At 40.6% G+C, this 24,053-nt stretch overlaps 1 protein-coding gene across 1 annotated transcript in view; it reads right to left on the minus strand.

The window, feature by feature from the left end:
* Positions 1-24,053, minus strand: part of FREM3 (FRAS1 related extracellular matrix 3) — a 118,331-nt gene that overhangs the window by 3,418 nt on the left and 90,860 nt on the right. The window contains exons 11-23 of the mRNA XM_054989922.1: positions 22,367-22,549; positions 20,665-20,795; positions 17,453-17,611; positions 16,532-16,835; positions 13,761-13,892; positions 12,496-12,827; positions 6,386-6,578; positions 5,160-5,264; positions 4,584-4,711; positions 3,201-3,335; positions 1,582-1,708; positions 482-669; positions 236-382 (exon numbers count right to left, since the gene is read on the minus strand). Coding sequence (XP_054845897.1) covers positions 236-382; positions 482-669; positions 1,582-1,708; positions 3,201-3,335; positions 4,584-4,711; positions 5,160-5,264; positions 6,386-6,578; positions 12,496-12,827; positions 13,761-13,892; positions 16,532-16,835; positions 17,453-17,611; positions 20,665-20,795; positions 22,367-22,549 — 2,264 coding nt within the window. The remainder of the gene's footprint in view (positions 1-235; positions 383-481; positions 670-1,581; positions 1,709-3,200; positions 3,336-4,583; positions 4,712-5,159; positions 5,265-6,385; positions 6,579-12,495; positions 12,828-13,760; positions 13,893-16,531; positions 16,836-17,452; positions 17,612-20,664; positions 20,796-22,366; positions 22,550-24,053) is intronic.

Genomic DNA, 24,053 nt, shown 5'->3' on the forward strand with positions numbered 1-24,053 from the left:
CTAGAAAGCAAGAACAAATCCCAGGATTATTATCAAATACTGCAACACTAATCTCATAAAATGGCTTCCACCTTAAATTTATGTTTTGAGAATTCATTGGTTTCCTTAATATTATGCTATATGCTTATCAAAAGATAAGTTTCTGAAGAGAGCTGGAAGAGGTTTTAAGTGCCTTGTTACTCACAAAACATATTTGAGAACATCTCCATTCTTGACTGTTGTTATAAATATCTACCTGGAATAGTGGAGTTGACAGCAGGCTAAATCCATCAGACCCAGGCTGCTTCACCAAAGGATAACCATCTATGTGGTCAACTGCTAATTTTGCATTGAAGGCCATATCGCCAAAAACCTTTGCTTGGCTATCAGGTTGAGCTTTATCCTATACAGCAGTAATGAAACATTGATACATTGTTAGTTTCATTATTTCATAATTGGCTTGCTGTATAAATAGCCTGTTGTTGTGTATTAGTATACATACCAGAATCTTGAATCTGTACAACAAGGAAGGGGAGTCTGCTAGGCAGCCATATTCTTTGTAATCTGGATTATACTTGGGAACGTACCCATCAGCCCCAGTGCACAGAAACACTTTCTCAATGTTACATATGAAAGAATCCCCTAAATTCTGAACAGGATCAACCATGACCCGACCATAGATTTCAGATCCTAAAGGTAAGAAAAACAAAGATTACTATGTTTCAGATAACAAGATAATGACTCCCCCTGTCTCAGTACTGAGAATACTGGAGTTCATCCCCCTGCCCTTCCTCGTATTTGAGAGCTACATGATGTGGTGCAGAGTTCAGAATTCTCAAGATCATGTTGAAAACAAGTTTGCAAGGCGGTGGAATCAGCTTGGAAGTAATGGACACAGAAATATCAGAAGCTAAAATGGAATAGACTGTAGGGCTTCAATGACTTCCGTACCATTCAGAATAAACTATGCAAAACGAAGCAATTACAATTTAAAAGTGCTTAAAATATTTTAAATAATTTTTAAAAAAACTACGTACAGGTAGTAGAATCTTGGCATAAAGTTTTGATTTTGTTTTTTTAGCATGGATAATTTGAAAGAGTGACAGAACACCCTTCCAAATACGGATTTTATTAGATGAAAGTTACACTTGCTTTGGTGTATCACCTTGCTACTACTAGTTCGATATTCTTGCTCTCTCAAGGGGTGCTGATACGAGGAACATAACTGCAGTTAAAAATTGTGTGCAATTCTTTTCTTCCTCAGGAGGAGGCAGTGCATATCCAATTACATATGCTAAGAGACTTTCGCTTGATAAATATTAACCACAGTGAGACTGTACTAACTAAAAACTGGTTTTTGTTTTGCTAATGACAGCTTGAGTAGGAGAGGCTTTTTACAATCTTAGGGTGTTCAGGAATGGAAGCAGGTTGAAAAAAATAATATAAAAATGTCAAGTGTTCACTGAAGGCATGGAAATTCAATCCAGACATAGTTTTTAATCTTCTTTAATTAGATAATTATTACTTAGTCACCACTGAGCTTTAGTTAAAAGTTGCTTCATGCCAATTTCTGTAATATGAAGAAAATAAAGTTATTTTTACCTTCTGTGAAGGCAACATCAGTTCCTTCACCAAATCCCATGGAGCCATCTGAGAGCCAGAGTTCCTTCTTAGACAATAAGAACATTTGAGTATCAAGACTGAATTCAGCTGCTACTGGATCACTGACCTGTAAGTTGTGGGATGGGAGAAATCACATTCCTTTTTAAAAAAGTCAGCTACAGTCATAAATGTTTTGTTGCTGACTTAGCAACTCTTCAGTGCAGACACCCAACCTGTGTGCTTTTCAGTCCATGTAGTTCCCTTGACCGTGGGAATCAACTTTCCTAGCATTAAGAGACTGCAGAGAGGAAGGGAGAACTTAGGCAATACTGATGATACTTTCTCTAATGGATCACTAGCTCCAAGCCATTTTGTAGGCACAAATTCTTTTAGAAGCTGCATTTTAGGTAGCAGTCCCATGAAAAATTTTTACACACTATGCAGGGAACCTTCAGTTTCCCCATCACCTCCCAGTATAATGGCATGTTGGGAAAAGAGAAGGATCTGTGAAAACAGATTTAATCCATTTTCAAGAAGTGACATACTTAATCAGGAAGAGATTTGTTCATTTCCAGGACTAGTTCACATAATTAGCAGTCTGGGAGAGGTGCATGATTTTCACTGTCATTAGGATTTGTATTATTCTGTTATATCTAAGTTTATGTAACCCAGCTTCTGGCACTGCCTGGCACAGGGTTTATGCCCTACAGCTGTCAGTGGCAAAGGTGCTATGCCAATTCTCATGCTCACTGCAGCATGGTTAGAATGGTAGGGGATCAGCACAGGTGACACACCTCAAGAATTGAATGCAATCCCACAGTGCTACACTGTATTACTTCCTTGAGATGCAATTTCACTAACAGGACATTACACAAGGCATGGATCTGCTGTGTAAATCAGCAGCCTTATACTGAGTTCTTTTCCCTTTCTTATACTGTTCAGGCACACTTACTTGTGTCCTTCCCCTACCTTCACCTGTAGATATGGGGCAGAAGAAGAGGCGTAACATGAGACAGCCAGTGTGGTGTAGTGGTTAGGGTGTCTGACTAGGAGCTGGAAGACCCAGGTTCTAATCCCTTCTCTGCCATGGAAATTTGCTGGGTGACCATGGGCTAGTGACACACTCCCAGCCTAACCTACCTCACAGGGTTGTAGTGAGGATAAAATGGAAAAGAGGAGGAAAACCACTTTGAATACCCACTGGAGAGAAAGGCTGGAAATAAATGAAATAAATAAAATGACATTATGATGTCCCAACACAGTTGAGTGCGCCCAAACATTATGAGGAGAGAAGTGCAGTTTTTAGCAGGAGCCACAAGAGTTTAATGCTACAGTATCTGAGGCAAACTGCTCTTTTGACACAGCCTCGAAGATAATTTAAACTTCTAGACTGATTTTCTGGTTAAAAAAACCTCAGGTGACAGGATTTTAAAATATTCTTCATCAGTTTTTCTAAATCAGTTGGAAAGGGCTACACATAAAATGAACTCAGACCCTGGTGCAGATGATCTACACAAGCAAGCAATTAAGCTCAATTTAATTACCAAAGGGAGTGTATGTGATGTGCCAGATAAATGGAGTCAAAATACTTTGTTAGGCAAGCACATGAAATGTTTTACCTGCTGGAACCTGATATCTAGATCAAAGGTGATTGGCTCCCGTGGGCTACAGATGACAGGCTGTGTATATTCTTGGCTGGGCGCGGCAGTACAAGGGATGAGTTTTACAGTGTAAGTACCAGAATAGTCACGTACCTAGAAGATGGGACAATACAATCAGGAAGTCAACATTCTGCACAACAAGTGCTTCTGTTAAAAGCATCAAGGAGGATGGTTTCCGATGTTTAGCATGATAGTGCTTCAGGCTTGAGTTTTGATTTGTTTGTATTTAGATCCTCATTTTTTAAATTAGTAATGTAGACTTAGGGTCTAAATGCATATCAGGATATTTGTCATTTGCAGTCTGTACTTGACCAACTGAATTGGGACCATAAGCAAAGTCAAGAAGCTTTGGCTTCTGCTTCTGGCTACAGATCCAGATTCCCACCCCCCCACCCCCCAGGAAAAACAACCAACAAGGGAAGGTCAGCTGGGCCCCAACTAGATATATGCCGTCCTACAGATTTCATTTCTCTACCTCTTCCCTCTATCCCTTTGCAGGTCTTGTCTTGTTAGTCTGTAAGACTGAAGACTCTTGACTGATGTGAGCAACTTTGGTAGACAATTGTCTGAAAAGCAGCATAGAAATAAAGCTCAAATTCTCTAACTCCTACAATCCAGAAGTAAGCTATTCAGGAATTAACTTGAACGTGGCTATTCCTTTCAACTGTAAACCAGCATCTTAAGAAGAAGAACCATTGCGGTTTTCCTTCTTGCTGTAAGGATCACAGACAACAGATGCTGCCACTTGAAATCAGTGTTGAGACACCTTTTAAATCTAAATCTTCAACAATACTAATGAGCTTTTAAAATGTTAATTTTTTTTGGAGTGGGTTACATGAAGTATTTTAAATTCCTCAGACAAGGAAAACATTTACTGTTAATGATGCACTGCAGTTTTTTTTTTAACTTCTGTTACCTCGTGCTTAGGAGGAACTGTATACTTCCTTCAATATCCTCCAAATGCTCCCTTTACTAAAGGCTGAGTTACCAAAATATTTATTTAAATATAATCTACTACAAATCAGGTAAGTCAAGCATAAAACTTCAGCTGGCTGATAACCCTTGCAAAGTCACCTTGTAATGTATCTACCCATCATCAAAAGGTGAGATGCAAACTGGGCAGAATTTTCTTCCGGATCACTGAACGTTGTGATGAGTTTCAATACGGAGGACCGATCTTGAAACACCTGATCAGCCACGGGTGGCTTTAACAAAGCCTTCAGGCAGCTGTGTTGGTCTAGGGCAACCCATAATCTCCCTGTTTAACTAATCACAATAAATATCCATTGTAGACAACTTTGTATATTGAAAAGCACTACAGTATGGCAAATTTACACTTACAGCGTAATCTGAAATGAATTTCCATTGCTGCATAGGCTGGTGGAAAGTTTGCTCGCTTTGAGAAAGGCTCAGTGTGAATGTGAGGCTGGGGTGATCAGCAGACATCACCATTGAAGATAGAGACGTCCCTGTCAAAGCAACAAGCACAACTGATCAAGGGATGGATAATAAATAGTAATGCAATGTATGTGAAGCATTTTGAACACTTGGAAGAGCTGTAGAAACATTGTCATCTTTTACAGCCCTGTAAGGGAGGTGCTTGCCATCATCCAATACTGTATGGTAGGGAGAGGTGAGAACATCTTGCCTCAGACCATCTCATGGGTTTATAGCAGAGACATGAACCAAACTGGGGAATTCCTGATTTGCATCTCAGTCTCTCTTCTTCGCTACACAGCAACAGCTGTTCTATAGAGGTTATCCACCATGCAGCAAAACTCCTTCTGTAAAGAATTTTATCTTTTATCTGCACAGAAAGTCTCTTTGATAACATTAGAAGGATATGCTTTCAAGAACAAACAGTGCTACTAAAGATTGTTGATTTCTGGTGATATGAAATAAAAAGTTGGTCTTTACCTGGGTGGGACATTACAAATTGCCCCCTGAACCGAATCTCAGTCCTGAAATACACTACCAGACGCCCTTCGTCATTGATTTGCATGCTGGTGGGGTAGAGGGAGCCTAGGGCAAATAACAATAATTATTATTCAAGAATCATTTGGAAGTTTTTGCTGTCTGAAGCATATGTGATGTGATCTGCTACATCTGATCTGTCAGTCAGACTACATTCGTAATAGAAGCTGAGGGACTAATTTTCTCTGGATCAGATTTTCCCCTATTGTGCTGACACAATTCAGAAGTATTTGCACAAAAGTAAAGAAGGGGGGCTGGTTCACCACCCAAATGACTGCTTGGGAGGGATGCCACAGTTGGTGGAGGGCTGTGATGTATGAGGAGGTGATGGGTATGACTCACAGGTCTGTGCTACTTCAGCATGGATGCAATATTAATTTAGTTTATTTATCCAAGGGGAGCTTCAGCTATTCACTCTGTGAGACCAAAACTGTTTGATCCACCCCAGGAGCTATGACTATGAAGCATGTACAACTGAGATTATTATCAGATGAGTTTCCCCTATCGAAATATCAGAGATCCCTTTGCTTTCATCTTAAAAAGACTCCACAATTGATTATACTGGGCGGTGGATAGGAGAAAGGAAACCTATTCCTAGGAAACAGGTTAAAGACTTTTTAAAATTTTACGTATTTATGTCATTTATAGTCCGCCTTTCTCACCGAGACTCAAGGCAGATTACACAGTGTGAGATTAGTACAGTCAATTTCAAGGACATTTCCATAAACAATGCCATAGGGTAAATACAATTTTACAAAGATATAGCATCAGTAAGGATCCAATACAGAGTTGAAGAAATGCTGAAACAGAACATAAGCAATTCTAGGGCTGACATCAGACCACATGAAGCATGAATAGCTCATAGGATCACATATTTAAGACAACAGGTAGTATGTAAGGCAACATAGTGGTGAAGTCTATGGTCCTTAACTCATTAACAAAGCACCCGAGAGCCCCTCCCTACAATACAAAAGCCTTTTTGAATAATTCGGTTTTGCATCGTATTAGAAAGAATGCTGTAAAAGTAGCATCTATGCTGCTTTTAAAAAGAACATGCACTTTTCTGCACCTCTGCCTGCTTCGTTTTGAAGGTAAGGGTGTGTCTCACACGTTTGCTTCAGTTAGCAAGTTAAGGAGCAAATAAAATGGGACCAATGACACAACCTCACCTTGGAGCTCTGCTTCAGGGGGGCTCCCAATGCCGTCCTTCCACAGGATGGCCGTGTCATACACAAAGGTGAGTCGCAGTTCAGACTGCAGGTCAAAATGCTGCCAGCCACCTACAGCAGCTGGAGAATGGAAGACATAGGAGACATAGAGGGGCACTCGCAGAGTCACATATGACTGCACCAGATTTAACACCTGCAACACAACACAATGGCATTTGGTGATGCTATATTCAAACTGGATTTGGAAGAGTTAATTTCACAGCCATTTTGGGAATGGTATTAAATCTCTTTGTCACTCCCTCATTATTTTCAATTTGACAAAAATTCTAGGCTGTTTTTTCTGCCCCTACATGCTGGCTCCTAAACATTTTTTACCAGCTGTTATTAGAAATCTACTTTGATGCGTTATAAAAAGAGTTACAGCTTGTGTTGAAATGTGAGAGAGTGAAACACAGTCCAAATCCAGGCAGGCACTCCTCTGGCTTCGAAGACACAACTCTGGCAAAGGACAAAACATCCTAGAATTGACTTGACAGTCATCCCAAAGTGTGCAGTAATCTGGGGTTACAGCAAAGTCTCTATTATAGGATTAAGTAGATACTAACAATCTCACATTCATTTGTGACCTCCGGTGCATTTCAGTCCAACTTTCGGGAAGTGAAAAGGTAATGACTAAACTCTTGTTCAACAAGAGCTGCTTTCCAAACATAACAATGTAGATGGTTCCTGGGAGTTAAACTTAAGTTCCCCCCTTTCCCTTTCATTTGTTTTCAGAACTAATTACAAATTGCGCAGGAGGTTAGGAAACATTCATGGTCCACAACACTCCTACTTCAAGCGGTTTAGGAATCCAAACAATAGTCATCACCCTATACTGAAAGCAGTTCTTGGGTTTGCAATTGATTAAAATAGTATAAATTAGAACTGGAAGTTAAATTGGAACTGGAAGTTCTATAGCCCTGTGTCAAGTGTTAAAAACATCAATCACACAATAAGCACATTTGTCAGGCAAAATGTGGAGCTGCCCTGAGTTTGCTCTATGGGGTTACTTATGGAACGAAATGGTGGCTAAACATCTTACAAGGTAGTCTGTTGTCATTCTGCATTTTTAAAAACATGATGTCAGTACCTTTGGCAAAGCAACATTGACTGTTTGGTTTTAAATTGGGTTTTTTTTATCCTTTCCCCCCTTGATTTTTAAAGAGTTACAGATTTTTTGTAGAAAATTCTACCCAGTCTTGGATCCCACTTCCTTTATGTAGTTTTTGCTCTGCACAGTGGCACCATACTAAGGAATAAAACACATGTTGTAGAAATATATTTATTAGAAGAAAAGTGGTTCTGTACTAAGCCACAATCCCCAAAGCTTTTTTATTTGTGCACAGGTAGCACATGAATGATCTTTTTGCTTGTCATTCTTAAAGCAGCAATATCTGTATGTGTTTGAATTTTTTCTTTTAAACTCAGGAGTTTTAAAAAGAGTCTGTGGTATGGTGCAGAGGGCTACTCTTCAGAGGAGCAAAGAAAAAGTGTACATCCACACCAGTCAGCATACATCCTTCTGAGCTTTCCAGTTTGAAAGGTGTTATCGTGTGTTGAACAACAAGCATCCAATAGGCATTGCATTTTGCTCCTAGTTATCTTTTGATTGATTTAACTGTATCTGGAACAAACCCATGCTGAGCAAAAACTACCTATGGTTGCTAGGCATTTTCACAATACAAATCCCCATCAGCTGCATGTTAAACTGCAAGTGCCTGGGAACACTGAGGAGAGGCAGAAAGAGAAAAAGGGTGTGTGTGATCCGTGGCTGCACCTAAAATGCTTATTTGGAAATCACTAAACAGCTGAGCTATAGAAGCATTAAGAACTGTAAGAACCAGGAATCTTAAATGGGAGGAAATACTTCTGTGATGTGGAACATGACTGCACAAGTGACTTTGCTATTTTTTTAAATATTGCTTTGCCAACAATTTTGAAAGAACTGTTGATTTTAAAACAAGATGTAATGTCATTTTCTTGTCAGTTTTTACTGACAAATGAAGCGCTGCCAAGATTTAAGTTGGGAACTAAACCTGTTGTACGCTGATTAAAGACAGATCAGATTTGTCAATCACTTATTTTCTATCTCTACAAAAAGTTGTCTACATTGGTGCAAATTCAGTACATTTCTTTATCAGCCACAAACTGTTGTATAATGAACTAAGTTGCTTAAGCCTTCGACAATATAAGTTGCTTAAGTTTTCCCCCATGTGACCTTGCAGTGCAAAAGGTTGTGATTATAAAATTTTTGCGAAGATATTGGCGGAGAGATTGAAGGGGTGGCTCTCGGAAGTCATAGAGGAAGAACAAGCAGGCTTTTTGCCGGACAGACAAATAAGAGACAATTTAAGGACAGTGATCAATGCTATTGAATACTATGACAAGCGTTGTGATAAAGAGGTTGGTTTCTTCTTTGTAGACGCTGAAAAAGCGTTTGACAATTTAAACTGGGATTTTTTGTTTGCCACTATGGAAAAGCTACAACTGGGAGAAAGATTCATCAGAGCAATTAAAGAAATTTACAGAGACCAGACTGCAGCAATTGTAGTGAATGATGAACTGACCAAGAAATTGACGATTAGTAAAGGAACAAGACAAGGTTGCCCGTTATCTCCATTGTTGTTCATTTTAGTATTGGAGATTCTGATGATACAAATACGACAAGATGAGGAAATACGAGGAATAAAAATAAAGGACTATTCATACAAGGTTAGAGCATTTGCAGATGACATAATGCTAATTGTAGAAGATCCATTGGAGAACATGCCAAAAGTGATAGATAAGATCAAGGAGTTTGGTGACTTGGCAGGTTTCTTCATTAACAAAAAGAAGTCAAAGATATTATGCAAAAACATGACTAAGCAGAAACAACAATTGTTAATGGAAACAACGGACTGTGAAGTAACTAGTAAGGTGAAATATTTGGGAGTTGAGCTGACTGCAAAAAATATAGATTTGTTCAAGAACAATTATGAAAAATTATGGACTCAGATAGAGAGAGACTTGATCAAATGGAATAGACTGAATTTGTCATGGTTGGGCAGGATTGCAGCAGTTAAGATGAATGTGTTACCAAGAGTAATGTTTTTGCTACAGACAATACCAATCATCAGAGACTCTAAACAATTTGAAAAATGGCAGAGGAAAATATCAGATTTTGTTTGGGCAGGCAAGAAGCCTCGAGTGAAAGTAAAAGTTCTACAAGATGCAAAGGAAAGAGGCGGAATGCAACTGCCCAACCTGAGACTTTATCATGATGCAATCTGCCTAGTTTGGTTAAAAGAGTGGATGACATTAAAGAATAAGAAACTATTAGCCCTAGAGGGATATAAAAAATTTTTTGGATGGCATGCATACCTATGGCATGACAAAGTAAAGGTCAACTCGATGTTCCTGCATCATTTTGTAAGGAGAAGTCTATATACAATCTGGAAGAAGTACAGAATTTACCTACAAGAAGGAACCCCCTTGTGGGTGGTTCCATACGAGGTGATAGATCCGAGAGCTGTTGATAATGAACAACAATGTTTAACGTACAAAGAAATAACTAAAACTGAAGTATCTAAACTTAGAATAAAGACGCAAGAGGAACTATCACCTAACTATGATTGGTTCCAGTACAGACAGATTAGAGACTTATACAATTCGGACTCTGCAAAAGGGGGCATACGAACAGAGAACTCGGAACTAGAGCAGACCCTTCTTAAAGAAGACAAGAAAAGAATATCCAAGGTATACCAAGTACTGTTGAAATGGTATACCGAGGATGAGATAGTTAAAACACAAATGGTGAAATGGGCTATAAACTTTAATAAAGAAATAACAATGGAGGCATGGGAATACCTGTGGAAAACTACAATGAAGACAACGACATGTATTAATATCAAAGAGAACATTTTCAAAATGATTTATCGTTGGTACATGACACCAAAGAAGATTGCGCTAGGGAACTTGAACACCTCTAATAAATGCTGGAAATGTAGGAAGCATGAGGGCTCCCTCTATCATATGTGGTGGTCGTGTGAGGTAGCTAGGCAGTTCTGGGGGGAAATAATAAGAGAAATGAGTGAAATTTTACAGTTTCAAATAAATAAGAACCCAGAACTCCTGCTGCTAAACTTGGGAATGGAGGGAATTCCAGCCCATCATAGGACGTTGATATTTTATATGACTGCAGCAGCTAGACTTTTGTATGCGCAGAAATGGAAAGTACAAGAAGTGCCAACTATTGAAGATTGGATCTACAAATTGCTGTATATGGCTGAAATGGATAAGATGACAAGAAAACTGAGAGATCTGGACTCAGGGCAGTTTAACACAGACTGGGAGAAGCTGAAACAATATCTGGAGAAGAAGTGGGAGGTGGGAGGAAAACTGTGGCAGTTTGAGAACTACTGAAGTACAATAAAAGTATAAAAGAGAGGGGTGACTTTACCGGGGGAGGAAGAGAAATGTGAATTTATAAGCAGTTAGATTAATTAATTGATTGAGATATATATAGATATGTAAAGGTTAATTGATAGAATATTGATAGAGAATAATTAACGGTTTAAACATGAGGATTGAGTAATTAACAATATTTTTTTTACTTGATAAGACTTATATGCACCAAACTGAAGGTATAGAAGAGTTAAAACGACTGACTATGTGATGAGTTATATAGAAATACTATAAAAAGAAGAAATGATTAATATATAGAGAACAAATCAAATTGTTTGATTTAAATGTGGGAAATTTTTATGGTTTATGATATATAGAAATATTTAAAACTGGAAAATGGGACAAATTGTTTATCTAAAGAAGTATAGTTTGGATGTATAATAAGTAAAAGAGTTAAAGATGTACTGCTTAATATAATGGAGAATATATATTTGTTTTAGACAGAGGAAGTTAATAGAAGTAAGGGAAAAGGGACAGAGGGTGGGAAAGCTGTTGGAAGTCAACAAAAGGGGGGGAAAGGGAGGGGGTTAGAAACGAAAAATTAGGGGAAAATTGAATGTAATGTAATGTTAAAATATTAATGTTCTAACCCAATAAAAAATTTAAAAAAAAAAAAAAAAAAAAAGGTTGTGACTGGCACAGCAGTTCTCTCGGGGTATATTTACAGATTTTTATATTGCTCTTTTTATCTTTTTGTTGAAAATATCTATGGCAGAGATTAGGAGGACTGGCATCAGGGCCTTTGTTATCCCTCAGAACACTGCCACAGCAGCATTCTGGATGTCATCCGAGACAACTATATCTTTAGTACGGTTAAAAATGTAGCTTCCCAGAGCTCCCAAGTCATGAGCACTTCTTTGAAACTCCACTTCTCAGCGGTCCTGTTATCTGAGCTGCTGCTGCTGCAGCAATGTTCTTGGATAGAATGGATGCCACATTACCAGCCCTCTTCCTTGTGAAAATGCCAGCACTGAGTATGATTTGAGAAAACGGAATGGGGGATACACTCAAGAAGAGTTGAGGGATTACAGGGTTTTATTTGAGTATGCTTGCATTGGGATCATGGTGGGCTTTGGAAAAATCTCAGAAATAATACCATTTATTTCCATTTTAAGGCAAGAGTTGGGTGGTGGTGGATGACATAAAGTGATTTTTGTTAGATTCTGTACCGATGAATACCACAAACAGCTTATATAATCAGCTTGGCTTCTTAGCATGAAAGCATCATGTTCATCATCCTCTCCATAAATTTCCACCAAACATTTTAAAGATTTATTTTGTGCATGTCTATCAAACAACTTCCACCAACAGAACCTAATTATCTCATTTTGGTTTCTCATTTTGCACACAACTGAAGTCAGACATATCCAATATGCCTATTAATGGTGCAGCCACTCGATTATGAAAGGAGAAAATTCTGGTGTACAGGGAATGCATAAAATGTTGGGTATGTGCACTAGAAGTCAAAACAGGCAAGAGTCTAACCCCACATTCCGATCATTTATTAAGAACCATCATGGAACCAGCCAGCACCAAGCCATTAGCTACTGGCTTCCATGAACTCCTGGGCATGTAACTGCAGCCTTGCTGTTTTTTTAGTATGCTTGTTTTTCATTCATGGACCATACCTGACCGTCTGTGCCAATAGAGCCACTGCAGTCAGTCAGCAGCTCAGACATGTCATAGTAGCTGTTAAATTCCCATAGGCAGGCCTCCAGGTTGAGATTACGGTAGAAACGCAAAGTCTTGGCAGACCGTACTGTGCTGCTATACTGGTATGGTGAAGTTTCTCCAATCACTTCTGGATTCTTGGTGTTATCTGTGATGAAGCCATATTTTGTCTGGATCTCATTATAATCCAAGAGGTTGGAGCATTTGTGGTTGCCTACCCTAGTGCCATCAGGACTGAGCGTCAGCTCAAAGTTGGTTAAAGGTCTAGTTGAGATAACTGGCAGCATTCCTGGAAGTACACAATCAGTTTGGTTTAATGCAATGACAGCCATAACTAGTTGGCACCAATACTGTGCTTTCATATTACATCATGTACCTTACCTCAGTATTCTTTACAATAGCTCATGGTGGGGGAGGGGGGAGGATGCTGGCGAGAGAAAAGTGGCTTGCCCAAGGCTACCTAATGAGTTCATGGCTGAGGTGCCATTTGAACTGGGTGATTCTCCCGAGTACTGTTTATCCCACTCAAAATGGGACTCTGCTGCCATTCTGCTGCAGCCCAAAGCACTTCCTGACAGGGGACACCCACATATAGCATGAGGGGGCAAGCTGGAGATCTGCCACAGGAAAGGAGAATTGGAGAAAGTCACATCCCTCCCATCAGCAGAGCTCAAACGCAGGTTCCAACCTTTACTTATTATACTCCACTGATTAACTAAGCAATGTAGTCCCAGAGGGGACAGCTGTGTTCGTTTGCTGCAGCCAAAACAACACAGTCTTCTGGCACCTTAAAGACAAATTAATTTTTTTAAGTAATAAGCTTTTGTGATCCTAGCACATTTCATCAGGCATCTGACAAAGTGGACTCTGGCTCAAAAAAGCTTAAGCTACAATAAATGTGTTAAGTCTTTACAGTGCCATAAAAGTTTGTTTAAAGTAATATATTTAAGTTATTCTATACTGCTGTACAGCAATAAGGTTCTTGAAACCAGGGTTTAAAAATAAAATTGCCCCATCAATGACAATAAAATCAGAATGTATGCAAGTAACATCACAAAAGATCCAAGCATGTTCTGGCCTGAGGTTTTGCAATGGAAAGGAGCATGAACAAGGGAAGAGCAGGTGTGTGCTGAAAATTTAACTGGAATCGCTTCTGTTTTCCCTGTTCCTGCATCAATGCAACTGTGCAAAATCTAATCAAAGACACCTGTCCAGCACTCACCGTCCATATGAGGCATTGTAACTGTTAATTTGATCAGATTGGGGTAGTCAGGATCATCTGGGCCTGTGTAGCGTATTTTGGCTGAGAAAGGCTCTGCTCCTACAGTTCCTGGTATGCGTGGCTGGCAAAGACCTATTGGAAAAAAAATACCTGAATAGGGATCCTGTTCCCCCAGTGGGAGTGGGAGATCACCCACTTCCACCCTCTGCCCCACCTCCACTTACCTGGCTGGTGGGGAGGAAAGGTGTGGGAATGGGCCTTCCAGGTGTGCTCCTGGGAGGCGCAATGACATCACTTCCCAAAAATGATGACATTGCACCGCCCCAAAACCGCTCCCATGATTTTCAGCAGGCTGATTTGGGCCCCAAACAGGTTGAATTGGACCCATTTGGGGCCCAAATCAACCCACTGTGAAGTGCGCATGTGCAAAGAGCATGATGTGAATGATGAAAAGATAAGCGCTGGGTTCCCCCCTCCCACCAGGAGGGTAACCTGGCAACCCTATACCTGAATGGCAGCAATTAAAACAAAGGCAAGCAATCCTAACAATGCCTTTCTTTGGAGGAACTAAAGAATTACCCAACACCATAGTTTGTCCTCTATGCTTTACATCATATGATCCTCACCTGATAGTGTGGCCAACTCTACTAGGTATGATGGAATTCTTTCCCCTGGGAGATTCATCTGTCCTCTTCTATTACTATCTTCTACCAATTGGTGAACAGTTGCCTGTTTTGTTTTGTATTATCTCATCTTCCCATTTCATTATTATTATTATTATTTTTAAGAATCTTTAAAGCATGTTTCCATGTTTGTATTGTTTCCCACCCACTCCACTTTTCAAAGACAGGAAAAAAGGAAATGTTTACCTCCTCCTTGGCAAGAGTGCACATATAGTACACACTACAAAAGCCAAATCTCCAAGGCTAGGTAAATCATTTGGAGTTTGCTAGAGTCAATCTGACTCACAGAGACTGTTATATGAATTGAGACTGTCCTTTGCTTGGATTCCTGGCAAAGGAATGCACTGTGTATTTCCACAATATCAAACTGGAAACATGTTGAACAGAAAGAGGGTTGCCCTTACTTCCTATATGCCATCCCACCCCAACCATGATTCAATATCCTAAGACATGATGGCCCTGATCTCTACAATCCTTCCTGAATTTTTTTGAGGTAGCAGAATTGTAGGAAGGAAATGTATGCAGTAAAGGGTATAAAAGGCTTTGTTGACTGTGTGGACGAGCCTTCAGGTGTTAAAATGTTGCTCCAGGACTGCATTCAAACATCACTGGATATTGCAGTATTGCACAACAGTAATCACTGGCAACTGGATTTTTCAGCATGGATAAGACAATCCAATTTCAAATTATTGTTTTAACACAGCAGTGCCCAATGATGTGTATATGCAGCTCAAGTCTTCTTCTCATTTGGGGAAAAGAAGAAGACTTGCCTGCCTTTATTTTTACACATTTCATCTTAACTATGAGTGCTAGTTACTTAAAAAAAATTATACAAGTCCGGAGGCATCACTTTGTCATAACCTGTAACCAGGGGTCATTTCATAGAAAAAGAGCTGCAGGAACTCATTAGTATAATTCATTAGCATAACTCATTAGCATATCCCACGCCCCTTGACCAGGCCAAAATGTCCGGGATTCAGCTGCTGCCAGAGGGGGGAGTGTTCCTCCACCTGGCAGTGGCCTGATCAGGGCTATTTTGGCGCCAATCCAGGCTGAAAGGGGCCCAAAATGGCTCAAAATTGCCATTTTGGATACTTTGGCCTGGATCAGGCCCAAAATGGCCCAGACTGGCTCGGTTCTGGGCAGGGGAGCGGTTCCTCAACAGGCACCGACCCAATCCTGGTGGTTTTGGCCCTGATCCTGGCTGAAACAGGCCCCAAATGGCATTTGGGGCCTGTTTGGGCCGGGATCAGGGCTGAAACAGCCTGGACCAAGTCAGTGCTGTGCAGGGGAGGGTTCAGCCGCCCGGCAACGACCCAATCCCAGCCGTTCTGGCCCCGATCCCAGTGGAAAAGGGGGCCAAAATGGCCAAAAATGACCATTTTGGGGCCAGATTGGGGCTGAAATGGCCAGAACCGGGTCGGTGCTGGGCAAGCACCAACCCAATCAGGATGGTTTCACCCAGATCGAGGCTGAAATGGGTCCAAAATGGCCCAAAATGGCCATTTTGGGACCGTTTTGGTCCAGATTGGGGCCTAAACAGCTGGGATCGGGTTGGTGCCAGGCAGGGGAGCATTCCCCCACCCGGCACTGACCTGATCCGGGCCGTTTCAGCCCTAACCGGGGCCGTTTCGGCCCCGATCAAGGCCTAAACGGCCCAAAATTCTTTAAAGTCAGGTGGGTTGGGCCACCTGACTGTTTGGGGAACTACCGGAACGGCGTTCTGGTGCGTTCCCCCTCCAAATGAGCCCTGCCTGTAACACTTCTCATTAGGTTCACAGGTCTAGTATACAGAAGATCAGAAGTTCTAATGACTCTATAGAAATTAATTTAGTCATATTACTAAATTTTGCCCAACTGTGCTGTGAGCCAGAAGATCAGAAGCAGACATAAAATGCTCCAGTCCACTTTGCTAGAATAAAAACGTAATTTTTAAAATTACCAACCGTGATTGGTAATAAGCCTGATATGGCAACAATGTGATGCAGCCTTTTCTCTGTCAAGGCAAAGGTGATAGATGCAAACAGTTGTTTCAACTTGACAACAGCAACTTGATTTCATTAAATGCATATGAAACATTTTGCTCACCTTCTTCCTTGTTCACTGTATAAATCACACTCAGCAATTCCAAGCCCACGTCTCCATTGGCGTTAACAGCACGTGCTGCACACTGAACCCTTGAACCCGCCTGGAAGTATATGGAGTCCAAGGCCATTGATTTGGTGTTGGTGAAGAAAGTATTGGAGTCCACCTCACGCATGGGGCTGGTAACACCATCACTGCCACTTGGAGCACTGACAAGCCAGCGATACAAAGTCAGCGTGTCATTGATGTTTTCAGCAGCACAGATAGATCCAGTCTTGTCATAGTCTGAGTATTTGGGGTTACATGCCTGATGTTTGATAGACAGACACAATTTTATTATGGCCCAGTCTGCTCCCATTAAGTCAACAACTGAGAACAAATGGCAAGAGTAAGGGTTCTACCCCTTATGTTTCATTACTGTACAATAAAATTTTCTTGGATCTTGCTTTTTCATTGTGTTTTGCTAAGAAATTAAGTAAATGAAGTATTAATGTTAGATATCTAATTTTTTTTTTAAACCCTGATATCGTAGAAAGCCGCTTCAGTTTATTATGGCCTGAATGTCTCCTAGGCATCTGGGAGGGAAAAAAAACAGTTGTCTTATATGCAAATTACTACTATGCAATAGCCAGCTAAAAAGTCTATAGGGCAGACAGCTGGAGTACCAAAGAAAAAACATTGTTTTTATACTTATCTGTGAAATTCGAACAGTAACATATTTCACAGTACAAAGAGCATATATATAATAGTTTGAAAATGTTAGTAATCACAAACTGGATGCCGAATTCTAGGTAATGAATTTTATACATTCTGCCTTAAATTTCTCACTAGCTTGTTTACAGATACCAAAACATTCATTTCTCAGCAGGGAACAGACCGCTGGAAGTTATAATCTGAAGAAGAGTAGGAAGGAACAGATCTTACCGTTACACACACAACAGGGTAGCCCGTTGGAGGCTGCGGGCTTTGCTTGCTTTTAGAGGTGTCATCATACAGCAGGAGAGATACAACCTGAGGCACAGCTGGGAAAGTCACATCTGCCACACTGTCCATTTCTTCAATGTACACAATGGCTTTGTTCATCTGTATTGAAAGACAGAAAATTTTTTGACCTGAAACTGAAAGAAAATCCAAAAGCATTCTTCTGTATGAAGATATCCTGTAGAAAGTGCTTCATTCACAACAAAGTATATTCTTAAATTACTTTATGCACAAATCTTTCATGCTAATGGCCAAGTGGCTCTGATCTGCAGATACTTAAGACTGTGGATTGGGACCACAATGAGGCCAGGGAGATTTTTCTGCAAACTCAGAGGGATTCCCTCCAGGCTTGCAGAAAAATCCAAAAAGAAAAAAATGAAGAGGGGGTTAAAACCCGAACACAGGAGCTGTTGTCTGTGCATGTGCAGCAACAGCTCCTGTGTTCGAATGTTGTGGCTTCCAATGTCACTCCTGGCCTCCAATGTCACTCCTGGCCTCAGGGGGAAGCCACAGCTGCTGCTGAGGCAGCAAAGATGAGGGCAGGTGAGGGGGGAGCTGGACTGGGGGGCAAGCTGGAGATGCCATGACAAAGCTGCTGCTGAGGCAGCAAAGCTGCAGGCAGGTGGGCAGGAGAAACAGAGCCACCAGTTTTGAGGTGGCAAAGAATCAGTTGAGGGTGCTGCTGAGGGAGGGATGGAGAGAGCTGGAGCCACTACTGAGGTGGTGAAGCAGCGGGCAGTTGGGCTGGGGGAGCTGCTACCACTGCCACCATTGCTGAAATGAATCTGGGCAGAATGAGAGTTCCGTAGGTCCCCATCTGTATTATCAGAATACAAAATTGTAGACTTGAGGAGAGAAAAAAATACATCTCACCCTTATTCCTATTTCCATATGAATGTACTTCCTTTGGTATTCTAATCCATTACATGTATATACCCATTACATGTATATTGAAATGTGTTTGATATTGATTGTGGAATCCACTTTGAGTCTCAGCATACATCTACAACATGCATATTGCATTACATAAAAAGCTTCATATCACACATTATGAGGGAGTAAAACTTTGTCCTAAAAAAATTTCATTCATTCCAAAAGAGAAAATATTTCAGAGGTTTTCTTTTTAGTATTCTCCCATATTTCCAGTTTTTCATTAGAAGAGTGAGTGGGGAAGGGCACTTTTTCCAAATTTTCCAGGCTTTCACATACCTCTAGTGAAGATTTTCACTAATGCAGCAAGCCTTTATCTAAAACTTCTTACTTAGCAGAAGGGAGTAGGGGTGTGAACCCGAAATAGATTTGGGGGTCCCAAATCAGAATAACCCGAATCCCGAAGCAGCAACTAGCTTCAGGATTCAGGTGTTTAAATTGCTTTGGTATGCTCCGAATCGGAAACTCGAAGTGCACATATCTAGGAGGAGCTGTTGGACCCTAGTCATTTCCCCAGTACTTTATTTTCCCTCATTCCCCTCAGCTATCATTCTGTACATAAACCAAAGGGCTTTTAAGAAACGAACACAGGAATTGTTTGATCAGTATAATACAATAACACTGTTATACTGTATTACAGAAATGCATTAATTCCACAGTTCTCATTTAAAACAAATGGTAAATCTCTAGCTCATTTTTAAAGAAGTTGTAAGGAGAAATATGCAGCCTACACATTTTCTCTTATAACCCTGCAAGAAATGTTCTAAAGACTTACCTTTTTAAAATGAAAGCTGGGAATTCGAACATTGTTGCTATAGATTGTTCTAAGTTAGAACTCAGGAGCTGTATGTGGCTCTTCTATACATATCATGCGGCTCCCGGAATCTCTGAGCATTGCCATGGCCATAAAGTTTATTTTAGTTTATTTCCCTTTCTTTCTTTCTTTCTTTCTTTCTTTCTTTCTTTCTTTCTTTCTTTCTTTCTTTCTTTCTTTCTTTCTTTCTTTCTTTCTTTCTTTCTTTCTTTCTTTCTTTCTTTCTTTCTTTCTTTCTTTCTTTCTTTCTTTCTTTCTTTCTTTCTTTCCATGACTTTCCCTGTCTCCCATTCCATCTTTCCTTCTTTCTTTCCATGTCTTTCCCTTTCTCCCTTTCCTTCTTTCCTTCCATGTCTTTCATATTTTCAGTAAAAACATTGTAGTTGCCAGGTCTGACTCAGAAAATACCTGAGGACTTTGGAGGTGGAGCCAGGAGACTTTGGGGGTTTTGTCTAGCAAAGGTGTGACATCACTTTTGTGATATCACTTCCAGGTCAAAGGTCAGGTGATGGTTCTCCCCAAGTCCCACCCCTTCCAATGATGTCATTTCCCACATACTGCACCAACCCCCCCTTCCTGTGATGTCACTTTCAGGACACTTCTCCAAACCCATCTCCTCCTCAGAAGTCACTTCAATGCATCATGTCTTACACCTCTTAAACAGCTGACATTTATTCTATGTGGCTCTTTACATTAAGCAAGTTTGGCCACCCCTGGTTCTAATGCTGCACTATAGTGATCAGTTAAACACCTATTAAAAAGCCCCCCAAAGTCCTCTGTGTGTGTGTAGGGGGGGAACGGCAACTGTGGGGCTGAGGTAAGGAAAATGATGCCAACGTGGCCAGGATCTGCAACAATTTGCACCTTCCCATCCACATGGAGCCCAAAGGTACTTTGCTGTCTTTTCCAAAAGATTGTACCAAATCAGATTTAAGAACAATTGCAGCAAAGCAAGGGAAAACACAAAAACAGGATGAGCAGAACACAACATGTGGATGCTTCTGAAAACAGAACTGCCGCAAGGAAGCCAAGGCTGAGCAAAACATCTTTGTGGAAACTGCCCTGTACAACATATTTAGGGATATGAATGTATCATGCATGGATGGAATGTCTAAGCTCATTGCTTGACTTCTGCGAATTCACCTGGAGGTCTGGTGAGAGCCCAAGCACATACAGTATAAATACATGCATGTAGGACTGTAATCAAGAATCTTGCATGTTGCAGGTCTTTCATCACGTGTACAGTTTGGACATCTACAGATTTGACTTAGGCTTGTGGATAAACATATGGTGACAAGACCAATACTCATATTGGACCTATTTAGGTAGAGCCAAAAATAAATGGCATTATACAGATTTTGGGTTTTGGGTTCTGCCTGTGTTCACAGTTTACAGAAGTACCAATTCTTACCTGTGTTTCAGCTACCATATTCTCATCAGGTTTCAGGTGTACTGTAAATGCTTCTCGCATTTCTCTCACTCCATCATACAAAACTTCAACTTCAACAAAGTGCTCTTTTTCTCCTTCTTTGAATTCAATATCTGAAATAGAGCAGGTTTTGTTTTTAAAAAGTGAAACTCCTTCTCCATCAACAGCTGGGCAACAGGCTCAGCTTCTTACATTTAATTACAGTAAAATAAATTGTAGCACTTTTATCTTGCATGCTGTTGCCTTTAAATAGTTGAGACAATCTACCCTTTTTTAATGGATGAATATGCAATTTATAAGTTCAGGTCATGGCACTGTACTGTTGTTATGTCAGCATCCTAGATTTCACATCCATACCTGGTAATAGTAGCACACATCAACTTCTCAAATGTTATTATGCCCTGACCTGGATAGCCCAGGCAAGCCTGATCTTTTCAGATCTTGAAACCTAAGCAAGACTGGCCCTGCTTAGTAATTGAATGGGAGATCTCCAAAAAGGACCAGGGTTGCAGAGACAGACAATGGCAAACCACTTCTGTGCTGAAAACTCCAGGAGGAGGCACCATTAGACATGGGCACAAAACAGAAAAAGCCAGAAACGAGATTTTCATGTTTCATTGTGATCCACGAATCATGAAACTTCACGAAATTGACACGTTTGCTGAAACGTTTCGTTAGTTTTGTGATTCGTCAGAACCCGGGGCATTTCCCTTCATACCTGGAGATGCCAAACTCGCAGGGAGACTTCAGCCGGCTCTCCTCCACCCACCCTCCCAGTTTGCAATACGTTGATCAGGAAGGGTGGGAAGGGAAGTGCTGCCAGAGTGCATGACTGAAACAGGGACCAGGAGTTGCTGGATCAGAGGAGGATGGACCAGCCATGGTGGAGCTGGGCTAGGAAGACAGAGTGAGGGGTGGGGTGGAGGAAAAAAGGCACCCTCACCCAAAGTCCTTCCCACAAGGCCAAGAGCTGGAAATAAGAGGCTTCTTTCAGTCTCTTTAAAGCAGCAGCAGCCAAAAGCACAATCCCAAATCCTTCCACACACTCTCCCAACACACTCTCCCACACACCAATCCCAGCAAAATGCTGACATAGATCAGAACAGAAGGTCTGTGGTTGGCTGACAGACCTGCCTAACAGGGTTTGGAGAGGTGAGATTGGTGTGCCCATGGAGCATACAGAAGGCCCACCCTCCTTGGTTGCCTAAGGGACTGACTCCCGGCTCCTGGCTGTATAGGTCAGAATGGAAGCTCTCCAGATGGCTAGGAGAGCTGTCAATCAAGGGTAAGTGGGCTATAAATAGAACATTTTTGTTGTTTTGTTGTTGTTGTTGTTGTTGTTAGGGTTTCCAATGGCAATGAAAGGTCTGGGCCCATTGTTGCCTAGGGAATCAATGGATCGGCACCAGCATGCCTGCAATTACAAATCATTCAGGAAGATAACGAAACAGGCCAAAAAGTCATGAATTTCATGATAATTTCATAACTGTGGCCCCACAAAACGTTGTTTTGTGACACACGAAACGGCCTGTTTCATGATGAAATTTGCTTCGTATTTCTATTTGTGCCCATGTCTAGTCACCATAAGTCAGCTATGACTTGATGGCACTTTCCACCATCAATTTTATTATTCCAGACACTAGTACTTTCCACTGTTTTTCTAAAATTCAAAGGATTATCTTACCTTCAGACATTGGATTATAGTCTTCTCCAGAGACAGCTGAACCATCTTTAGTATGAACTCTCACAACAGAAAGTTTGGAACTGTCCCCCATACGTAAGACAGGGATCTTTACTACTGCAGTCTCTCCAGCCTCTTGGGGTTCTTGAATGCTGTATTTGATTTTGGAGAACTTAATCACTGGCTCTGCAAGAGAACTTACATGTCACTTTCTCCTTGCCTTTGTCTGCTCAGGGAATTTCAGACAGGGAATATACATTATTATGTTTTATAATTTAGAAATCAATACTGCCTTCCTGTCTATTGTACATGAGGCATGATGCAACCAGAAGCTCGCAATCCATCATTAAAGACACTAGATTCAACCAATTACAGTGCAATGCAAAACGTATACACAAAACATGACAATTAACAATAAAAAAACCCCAAAACAAACTGAAGCTAAATTTTGGCTAATCAGCGGTGTGTCTACCTCAATAATTGCAATGATTGGGTGACACAAACTTCAAAAAATGTGTCTGTAAGATTGTTATGCTGAGGACAGACCTGCTTACTAATGCAACTGACTGTTTCCATAATAAAAGACAAGGAAAACACCGCCAGGAATATCTGTTAATCTTCACAACTTCAAGAATAACAAGTATTCAGAATTATCTTGCAAAATTAAATATTCTGGGGAAAAGATCAACATGGTTCTATTCAAGTTTTGATCCTCCTAAGAGACACAGGACATGCTGTTACATATCGCAGCAACCAGCAAAGGGCTGATACGGGTATGACAAGAAAAAACAGACCAACGTCCCCGTATATTGACCCAATAGCGAAAGTAGGACAGCCACTCAGTCTTGCTAATTGCAGGACAGCCACTCAGTCTTGTTAATGTCAGAGCCTGTTTAACCTGAGTAACACCATGTTTAACAGTGTAGTATTTAGTCTTTCTTTCCCTCTAGGCCCCAACACCTGCAAGGAGCCGAGTCCATGGGAAAGGAAACCCTCTTATCTGTCTACTCGACCTTGGCCAGCTCTACGTTCCTCTGAGAAGCTTTGCTTTGCGAACTTAGGGGGGAGGCTGGGCTTGGGAGTATGAAATGTAACCACTTTCTTTTCATGAGTCATTCTTGACAATACTTTGGTTAGCCAGGATCTCTATCCTGGAATATGTACGTCTGGAGATGAATGCTGTTTTTCACAATAAACCTTTTTGAAATCAAAAAGACCTTGTCTTCTTGCAGAAAGGGAGTGGAACAGACTATCAACTCTGGAATGACATAGTCTGACAGTTAATACAGAATGCATCTGGCTTCTCACTTTACTACTATGAGTAATGACTCCCAACCGTTTTTTCCACGGAGAAACCTCTACATTAATTTTTCAAATCCTGAGGGACCTCCTAACCATAAAAACATTTATAAGCCAGAAAAAGTTGATAGCAGGGAGTGCAATTCAATTACAGCTAAATTATTTTTAAAAAATTATTTTTAAAGAGCTGCTATATCTATCTGTATCTATCAGTCAGCTTACACAATGTTAATTTGGAATATTTGGAATGTTTCATGTTATTTTTTAAAAAAATTATTTATTCTACAATTTGTCACAGGATCCCTGACAATATTCTGAGGAACCCCAGGGTTCCACATAACTCTAGTTGGTAAACAATGACTAAGACAAACAAAGCCATGAACCAGGAATT

The sequence above is a fragment of the Eublepharis macularius genome, chromosome 10, assembly GCF_028583425.1.
Source record: "Eublepharis macularius isolate TG4126 chromosome 10, MPM_Emac_v1.0, whole genome shotgun sequence".
In the NCBI taxonomy this organism is placed as follows: Eukaryota; Metazoa; Chordata; class Lepidosauria; order Squamata; family Eublepharidae; genus Eublepharis; species Eublepharis macularius.